The 10,427-nt window shown below is 42.4% G+C and overlaps 1 protein-coding gene across 2 annotated transcripts in view; it reads right to left on the bottom strand.

Annotated features, from left to right (window-relative positions):
* Nucleotides 1-10,427, bottom strand: part of HEATR5B (HEAT repeat containing 5B) — an 88,757-nt gene that overhangs the window by 25,821 nt on the left and 52,509 nt on the right. For both annotated transcript variants that reach the window (XM_019549724.1, XM_019549725.1), the window contains exons 27-29: nt 8,895-8,963; nt 4,626-4,802; nt 1,408-1,645 (exon numbers count right to left, since the gene is read on the bottom strand). In XM_019549724.1, coding sequence (XP_019405269.1) covers nt 1,408-1,645; nt 4,626-4,802; nt 8,895-8,963 — 484 coding nt within the window. The remainder of the gene's footprint in view (nt 1-1,407; nt 1,646-4,625; nt 4,803-8,894; nt 8,964-10,427) is intronic.

Below are 10,427 nucleotides of genomic sequence, written 5' to 3'. Positions count from 1 at the left end.
GCGTGGCACTCACCCTAAGAGCATACACACATACTCTCTCCTTCCCTCATTGCACACAGAGAGCAGGGCAGCAGGAGCTCAGGGCCTGGGCTGACAGGGGCTCTATGGAGCTGGGCTGGCTCCCAGCTCTCCTTGCTGGTGCAGCCTGGCCTGGCTCCATACAACCCCTGCCAGCCTGGGCCCCACGCTCCTGCCACGCTACTCAGGGCTCTTGCTGGCCCTGGACCCAGGGCTTTGGCATGGGCCCCGCCCTCACACCCGCCTGCTTACTGCCACTGCCCCCTGGCCTGTAGCTGCCATTTCCCCACTTTTCTGCCCACCGTCGCCACTTCTCACCACTCCCCGCCAGCTGGTCTGAAACCACGTAGTTTCTGGTTGCATTGCCAGACCATAGGACTCGGCAGGAGCTGGCCCTGAGGACTAGGGCAAACATCTGTAGTCCTCCCCTGCCTCCCTCTGCCCTTTCTTAGCTGAGTTTGCTGGAAGGAGGCAGGGAACAGCCCCTGGGTTGCCAGGCCAGAAGCCTCCGCTAGGCAAGGAATTCTGGTTAGGGGATCGGGGTGGGGCAGGGCAGGCCTTGCTGTGGCTACTGGATCCTGCTGCCGGCTCCCCCTGAGTCCTACTGCCACTGGTGCCTTGTCATCTTTGACAGGCAGCCACGGATAGATAATAATTAATTATGTAAATTTTTTAGAAGTCCCATTGCCCAGATAGAATGGCCTTGCGGGCCAGATCTGGTCCGTGGGGTGTATTTTGCTCACCCCTGCTCTATAGGCATGGTCCTGATTCACCATACAACAGGACCATTCAACTTATTAGTGGACAGGGGCTGCATGACACCCAGGCTTCACCAGCAAGGGTCATACTAGCACAAACCTTGGGTCCTTTGGGTGCCCCCATGTTGCACTGTGCATGTGGGCAGCCCCTTCACTGAGTCCCAGATGCAGGCATATCAGCCTCACTCTCAGGTCCCCCACTGTACCGCACCTGCATGGGCACCCTGGCTGTGGACTCCCCAGTAGCACCACAGCACACACACCACAAGCTGCAGGTTCCCCCAAAGCACTATGGGTTGCGCCCTGCCACACAGCCCAGCCCCATGGATTAAGTACTGGCGTTCTGCAAGGCATGATATTAATGTCACCTCACATCTCGACTCTGATATGGAATACTTGATTCCAAAATGTTGAAGAAACACACACAACATACAGGCAAGCCTTAACATTTCTACCTTTTTTTTTACAATAGGTATGCATCCTAGTATGCCATGTAATTATGTCAAGTTTCTGCAGGTACAAAATTGAAAAGAGGTAATTATTAAAAAGAGTTCAAAATTCCCTGCTGAGATATCTGTTCTGTCCTTTCACTAAAATTAAAAAAAAAAAAAAAAAAAGAAATTGTGTTTACCATCTGGTGGAAGCTGACTAGCAAATTCAGCTGGTAACGTTAAAAGAGCATAGTCTTTGAGCACAGCTAACCAGAGGCGACTAAGTGTGGGTAGTTCAGGTTGTACAAGTGTTATCAAACTGTCTGGTGGGAGCTCATCCACAGCACCAAAATCTTCTTCATCTTCATTTGTATTCTTTATGGCTCGCTTTGGTTTAGTTTCAGCCTCTTTTTTTATCTTCATAGCTACAACATACACCTATAAACAAAATGCATACAAAAGTTTAGATTATAAAACCATTAAAAGAAAAGGAGAAGTCTTTTCTAAGGGAAACGAGATTCCACACTAGGTGACCCCTTGGGTTTATCAAAAAAATTTAGATTTTTTTGTGTAGTTGAAGTCCTTAAAAATTACTACAAAATTTACCAGAATACAATCTGCAAGAAAAGCAGCAAAGCTACTAACCTTTATCTGCCCTTATTTCAAGGTAAAATTTGCCAATGTTCTGAACACAGTACAAAGCCAATCTGACTACTCAGACTTTTACCTGAAGAATATAATTTATGGTTGTTCTGATTTCTGAATAAATGTAGTTAATTAATATAACCTCTCAGAAATACTCTGAAATGAGTTTAAGATCATGCCTTGTTTACCATCTGGTGGAAGCTGACTAGCAAATTCATCTGGTAACGTTAAAGTGACTAAAATCAAATGTAGCTTAATTTGGAATATTTCTAGGTGTAGATCAGGCTTCATAAGAAAAGCTATTCTTTATTTTTGATGGTTTGCTGTTATTTATTAATAAGAGTAAATATGCAGATATGCAGTAGAAATAAAATGTGCTTTCAGAGAAGAAATATATCAGAAATAAATGTCCCCACACAACAGATGCTTTCCTTCAAAAAATAAAAGCTGTAAATAGCTTGATTAACACAATGGGATGAAGTGTTAAACCTTCTCTCTCTCAAAAATAATCTCCAAAAAAGAGTAAACGCACAAAAACCTACCATATGTTAATATGAGAAAGACAAACAAAAACCCAACCTGTGTTCCATTTCTTGCTCATCCTTTTCAAAACACTTGTAGCACTCTATACCACAGGGGTAACGTTTTAGAAAGTAATTCAAAATGGCAGCTCGCACAACACAGACTCTTAAATCAGGTATTTCTGTTCTTCCATTACAAGAACATTTTGCATAGGGCAAGCTGTTTCAGAAATGCTTTAGTAAGTCTTGGATCACTGACTGTTCCATTTGGCATGGCACCTTCTGGGATCTATGCTACAGTCATCCCATTATACATGCTCGAAAATACACCAACATTTAAAAGGTTATGCATAAAACAATACTTTGAGGCAAAAGCTAAGTGCACTATCACCATTAAACACAAGACATTGAAGTCAACCTAAACTATTTTACAGCAACTTTAATATAAATGTAACCATTCAGAGCACTTGAAATGAGTATACATTTTCTGTGCAACAATGTCTTATGCTTACTGTCTAATCGCACCTTTGTATATATTTTTGGTTTGATTTTCAGAGGTACTAGGCTTCTACCACTTCTACTAACCTTAGCAGTAGCTTTTGGAGCTAGCAGGTCTGAAAATAAGACCATTTTTCTACAACTGTATGAGATTATACATCCTATTAAGGCAACAATGCTTAGTGACACATTCATATAGTATCTTCTAAAAAGTCTCTCTCAATCTAATCCGTGTGGACATCGTAATAAATTATTTACAATACAGAATGTTGTATATAAAATCCAATTTTTAGGACACTAAAGATCCTTAGAATCTATCATTCCCAAACAACATCTAAGCAGACCGATAGCTGACTATGCATTACCAGGAGAATTTCTTATTAGTCCATGTGAGGGAGAGAAGGAGCCAGCAGGCTCCAAGGCTCTAGGGCTGAGCAGAGGGTCAGCGGCCCCAGGTCCGCAGCCGCAAAGAGACCGGCAGAAGTTCCCCTTACCCCGGTGTGTGGAGAAAGGAGAGCAACGCTGAATGCGGGTAGGAGCCTCTGGCAAAAAGCTAAACACCAGAGGGGTTTTTGAACCCAGTCTGCCGGTCCCTGCGGGGAATAGAACTGTGGAGCCCGGCAGAAGGGTACCATAAAGGCCCTAATAGGAGGGCACTACTAACTTTGGGTGCCGTAGTCCTTGTAAGAGGGGCGCAGTTCAACTACAAACTTAAATTGTCAAAAAGGGAACCGTGTAAAGCCCTACAAGAGGGCTTGACCCCTAGGAGGGCAAGTCTGAATAGGAAGGCAGCTGCGGACGGCCAGAGCAGCTGCCCCGATCAAGGGAACCGTCTTGGTCGTACTGCTTGTTTTGATTTTTATTCCTTCTTTTGTGGCTTATCTGAATGGACTTGAGGACACGTGGCCATACCAATCAGTTGGTCACCAGCCTGGAGGTACGGGTGAGGGTGTAGTGGAGGCAGAGCCCTCAGCAACGCAGGACCTCACGAGACGTCGGCGAGACTCATAATTGGATTACGCGCGTCAGACGTCTGAACCAACTCCGTTAACATCAAAGTCGTGGCAGGCGAAACGCACACGTGGGACACTCCAATTACAGGTGATGACACACTAAACCACTGGCAGGTAGTGTTGGTTGGGTCCCCGGGGCGCAGGAACCCCGACAGTCCAACATACTATTTCAGTGGTTTTCAACCTTTGGTCCATGGACTCAGAGGGATCCACAGACTATGCATAAGAAGTCCATGAAAAAGGACTGTGATCAATAAAAATTATGTGTATATTCACACTTACAATTCACAGAAGTCTGCACTTCCATTCAAAATTTTCAAAGGGATCCACACCTCCACTTGAAATTTTTTAGGGGTCCACAAACGAAAGAAGGTTGAAAACCATTCACTTAATCAACACATTATTTTTTTAAAGCCATGGGTATGAACATGGGGAGAAAAGAGTAAGCATATGAGAGAGACTAACTGTGCATAGCAGAGGCTATGAGAAGAGGAGCAGCAGTGAATGATACAACAGAAGTAGCATAAAAATCACAGATGAATTCAAAGGAAAGGATCTGAACCCCTGTAGTGAAAGGAATGGAATGACAAGTAGAATCAAAGACCTGAAGAAAGAGGAAGACAGTCTCTGGAGAAGATGGCAACCTTTGGGCTGACTGGCTAGCTAAAACAGCGGGATGGGCTGCAGCCATGCTAATGAAGCTAAACTAAAAATATGAAGGAAACAGCAACAAATGTTTACCTCAGCCCAGGCTTTCAGGACCGCTAGTTTTTCCATAGTGGTGGCACTCTCTCGGTAAAGCTGGCTTGAAGACCCCTTTCCTGCTTGTACTCTCAGGGAGGAGACGAGGAGATTGTGAACTCGACGAAGGTCATTCAGGTCACTTACAACTCCGCTCCCTATCCACGTACTACATACCTGGGCAAGAATAAATTTAAACTAATCAAACTGATAAAAGCTCAAACAAATTCAGCGTATCTGCAATTTATGAATTACATAAATTCATGAATTACATAAATTGCAGATCCACGTAAAACATGTAAAATATATGTTTATCCATGACTCACAGTAAATAGAAGAAACAAAAGATTTTATTCCATCTTGGGTGTGTTTACCAAATCATGCAAATACAATTTGTCATTGCACTTATTTTGAATTAGGTACTTAAACAGTAGTACTTAAAAAAGCAGTTATTTACACATTGTTTTTAATCTATCTGATGTGAAATTATGTACCAAATGCCATCAAAATCATCAAAAAGGAAGAATTAAGCATATTCATGACTTGCAATTTAACACTGTTGCAGTATTTTAAGTGTGTATTTATCCATCCATTTTACAAGATTTTCTTCCAGTACCATGTCCTGTAAAAGGTACCACCATACAAGTGTGAGGGAAGGGGGAAGACATGAATTTTGTGGGTTTTTTCATTTGCAACAGGTCCTCAAGTTTCAGGCATCCTGCAGATCACCTGTTCTTGTGTAGCACCATGCCCCTGTAACTAGCATCTTAAAATAAATCAAAGCCTCAAAAGTACAACATAGATTTCCAGTGCTAATGGTATCTGTGACAAGTGAGGTAGCCATGGTACAATTTTCACCCATTTCATTTTTAGATAGCATGCAAACATAGCACCCATCTTGGCCAAACAAATCTGAAAAGCAATCAATTTGTTAGCACCTAGAAGACAAAAAGGTGTCACTAGCAGGCAGCAACTATTCACTGGGAATAAACCATGCTAAACTAACCTGGTCTCCTTTGGTAGGACAACTGGATTGTTGGAAAATGAAAATGCAAATGGCATGAAAACCTTATTAAGGTCCAGATTTTAAAACAGTGACACATGATATAGCCATATTATTAGCTGGAGAAATGAGGAGTAGCAGGGAACTACCTTGGATAGAGAGATGGCTGAAAGACTGTAGGCAACAAACATTGGATGGATCAGCATCAATTGGAAATATCAAAAGGAGAGACCTGGGCTGGTCAACATTTTTTATTAATGATCTGGATGAAAGAGCAGAGAATATACACATCAAATTTGCAGGTGGCACTGGATCTCGGAGTATTGGATGTAAAATGTAGTTTTGGATTTTAATTCTATTCACCATCTTGAAAAAAATGGCAACTCAGCCATAAACAAGAAAGATAAATCTTTGTACAAGTAGAACATGGGAGAGAGTTGGCTGGGCACCAGCACTGCCAAGAGCGATCTGAGAGTTGCAGAGTCAATAATATGACACTGTTGCAAAAAAGAAAAATGCTATCATGGATTACACTAATAGATAGTACAGTATCCAAGTATTAAGTAATAGTACTGGTCTATTTGGCCGGTTTTTGGTCATTTGAGGAAGGACGTGGGCAAAGATCTAAGGGTTTTGGAGGTTAGAAAATAAGCTACATTAGTAAAAGGTGGAAGAAAATGGAAAGGTTACCCTGAAAAAAGAAGGGTGATGTGAAAACAGTTTTGAAATATATTGAAATGTCATAAAGTGACAGCAACGGTTTCCACAACTGCTGATGGTGAGAGAACAGCGAAGTGTGCTTATACTACAGAAAGGAATATTTCATCTTAGACAGGGATGATTCTGCCTTGAACAGGGGGTTGGACTAAATAGCATCCTGAGGTCCCTTCCAATCCTATTTAAGAAGTCAACCTTCAGGACAAAATTCCTAGATGTCAGAGCAGATAGATACTAGAAACTGTTTCTAGTTTCTTTACTGGTCTATGACAAGACAGGCCAGGGATGGCTTAGGTAAAGTAAAGCTTGCATCTGTACAGGGAGCAGGACTACATGATTCCTTGAGGTCTCTTACAGCGCAATGATTCTAAACTTTGAGATAGTTATTAGCTGCATCTAAACTGAAACAGTTTACCTTCCCTGAAATATTTCCTGAAGAGTGAAGTGGGGATATTGCTTTGTATAAACTCTTGCATATAGTTAAGATTACCTAGACTGTATAAGTTCTCCCCACAACATTTAATGCCACTCAAAAGATGGGAGAGCAGTTTCCCCACACCTATGAGTCAAAGATGCCTAAGTTTCTCTTCCACATCTTCACTTCAACAGGTTCTCCAGGTAGGTGGAAGGGAACAGGTACACAGTGGGCTTCTTCCCAAGTAGTGAAATTTCTGTTCTTGTACTAGCGTCATATTACAGAGTGATTTTATACCTCTCCACCTTCTAGAACAGATGGCAGCAGAATGTTTACCCTCATGTTATCATGGGAGGGAGGCACAACAGACCCATCACCCATTCCACTGTAAGTACTATGCAGCATAAACACAGGAGTCAGGCAGTCGAAACATTTTAATGCAATGCTTTGCCTTGAGAAGGGCAAGTGACAGCATTTCCCTTGGAATAAGGGCACTTCTTTAATTCCAGTGGAGGTTTTAAAGAGGCATATGGAACTAGAAACACAGGGTTCAAATTAAATCAGTGTCTCTTTCTTTGTTTTCTAGCATAGTTGGACCCAAAAAGAGAATAATTTTCTGCACACATTGACAATTTTTTTCTGCTTTGAAGTTGTTTTGATCAAGACTGTTTGCTGTGATGGGAATGGTTAAGGTTTGGGGTAGCAATACGGTTCTCGTAATAGAACCCCTTCTAGGTCCATGGAAGCTTTTCTCAGACAAGGGAGAGACAAGAAAGCTCTTACAGACTTTAAGGTTCTTGTGACTTTGGAAAGAAGATTTCCCTTAAAGTAAATACAAAGTCAGCCTAGACAAGTACAGGCACAAGTGGATAAAATGTATTCGTAAAAAAATTTCAGGATATTCTTAGGTGCCGCAGAAGACCCACATTATAGTACCACCAAAATAAAACAGGAATGTCATTTACAGTAGCCCATATAGGCCCATCTGAACTAAAATTCACAAGCATATAAGATCAAATGGGGTTGCACAGAAAAAACAAGCTTTTGATAATAGAAAAAGAGTTTTAAAAATTAATTTTCAAAGTGCCGCTTCAAGCTCCTCATCCCTGCATTCAATGTACAAGTAAACTTTGACAAGGTGAAGGGTATAAACAGCAATGGCAGTAGCTCTAGCCCCAACTCCAAGAGCCAGGCCTGATGCTACTGCCACTGCAACAGCTGCTACATGGCCAAGCTATGGCTGGAGGCAGCATGAGCTCCAGGTTCCCAGCCCTGGACCAGTAGTGCCCAAGCAGGAGACAGAGTTGCAAAGAGAAGGTAAGAGGTGGTAGGGAGGATGCAGGGAACAGGCAACTGGGGGGGGGGGGTGCAAACAAAGGTTGGAGGGACAAGCAAGTGGTGAGAGAGAGGTGCCCGAATGTGCAGCCACCATGGGGAATGGCAGGGGCCAGGTGAGATGAAAGCAGGATAGGTAGGGGCAGCAAGTGGGGGGCTTGCAGGCACTAAGGAGAAGAGGTTGCCAGGGGGCAAGTGATGGAGGAGGGAATGGGGATAGCTTCTCCACCACCACCTACCCCCCTGTGCTTACCACACTGCTGCAATGGGGGGTGAGGGGGGGACACAACACAAATTTAGGAAACTCTCCATAATTAGATTCTATATGTGGAAAAGTATAGCAGATTAATCAATTTGCCAGGTCTAGAATTTAATTACTGGGGGGAGGGAGGTTCATCCTAAATTCAGAGTCAGCATAGATTCAGGTAAATGCAATACTTGTTTTTTAATAGATATGTTGATTCAAGTGTCTCATTTTATATGCAAGTTGATTTTTTTATTTTAAAACTAGAATTTACATGTACCTATAATTAGTTCCAGAAGGACTAAATAAACAGATATCTTACAATACTGCTCATAAATGATTACTGCATTATTGAACAAAATGTGTTTCCTAGAGCCTCTTAAGATATTCCTAATAAAGCGATAATTTTTGGATGGGACTGCACATTTTCCAGCAGGGGGGTGTTTGCTAACTTTTATTTTCTCACCTTTTTCCTAAAAATCATATAGATATATTTTTTAAAAACATGAAATATGTCAAGTATTGACTATAAAGCCTTCATATTTTTCTCTGTACCTGGCAGGCTTTTGCTGTTATATCAGAAGGCGTATCTTGGGAAAAAGCTGGTCTTAGTGCCGCTCCAACCTATGAAAAATGAAAAAAGAATCTATTAAAAACCCTCACTCAACAAATGCAATTATGTAAAAAAGATGAGAGCAGCCTAGGGTTTTCATAACTGCGTCCAGATTGGTCCTCACTATCATTTAACCAACAGAAATCTGTAGCAGTATTCTTCTGAAAAAATATATAACTTAACCTTCTTTACAAGTAACACCACCTTTTAAACCAAATTTACCTGTTACATACCTTTGTCATTTTTGTCACTGTAAATCCTTTGCAACAAAATGCTGAATATGTGCAGCTTTTCATACTACAGTAATAATTTCCTTCACTCTTACAGCTTCCAGATTATTAATATATTCTCCCTCTTTCATTTGGTATCAAAGGCACTATTTTATTGCAATACTGTCATGAAACTTAAAACATCAACAACCTTGAGAGGTTACTGGCACTGCTTGTACACCCCATTTTAAGAACATCCACTTATCCAAGCAGGAATATCATCCAAAATAGAACACATTTTAAAATATAACCATATGCAAAATGCTTTATACAAATAAAACAGGTTGTTGTACTGGGAAGCTTACGGTGATGTCTGATCAGGGCACCTTATTGTAAACCTGACATAAATAGGTACTGAGAAGCTTATGCGAATGTCTGGACTTGGTCTAGCCTTTGGATTCTTTCTCAATGGTCTAAAGGTGGTGGGAAGGGACAGTAGATCTTGGGCAGCCTCCTCTCCTCCATAGTCTTGTCTACGCATACACGTTGAAGGTCTTGGTGCGATGGTTGCAGGACTCCATACAAGCGGATTCATCAGGCACCTTTTACATGTACACCATGGTCCAGAGAACCGAGGGTTACCTGCTTTGCATATGTAAAAGACTAGTGAAACAAGAGGTCTGAGGCTGCTGCCTCAAGCAACTGGTGGGAGAATTAATTTGAAATTGGGAGATACTTTGGCACATATCAGACTGAACTTAACTGTCCATGGAAGGCAGGGGAGAGATGAATTTTACAGGCTAACTCAGAGGTATCAAACTCATTAGACACCGCAGGCCAGAAGAGGGGCATAGGGCTAATCTGTGTGTCAAATCAGATGCAGTGACAGGCCCCATGCTCCAGATGCAACATATGCCCCAGACTGGCCACAGCAGGACTAGGGCTCGAGCCAGGGCACTCTGCATATGGTACACAGGTCCAGTCCAAGACCCGTGGGATACGCTCCGCAAGCCATATCTTTTCATAGATTTCATAGACTTCAGGGCTGGAAGGGACCTCGGGAGATCATCGAGTCCAGCCCCATGCCCAAAGGGCAGGAAGTCAGCTGGGGTTATAGGAGCCCAGCAAGATAAGGATCCAATTTACTCTTGAAGGTGTTCAATGTAGGTGCTTGAACCACTTCCGCTGGCAGACTGTTCCAGTAAAGAAATTCTTCCTTATGTCCAGCCTGAAACGGTCTTGCAGGAGTTTGTGACCGTTCGACCT

Source organism: Crocodylus porosus, unplaced genomic scaffold (assembly GCF_001723895.1).
Source record: "Crocodylus porosus isolate Cpor-Errol unplaced genomic scaffold, CroPor_comp1, whole genome shotgun sequence".
Classification (NCBI taxonomy): domain Eukaryota; kingdom Metazoa; phylum Chordata; order Crocodylia; family Crocodylidae; genus Crocodylus; species Crocodylus porosus.
This window is presented reverse-complemented; position numbering and strand designations above follow the sequence as displayed.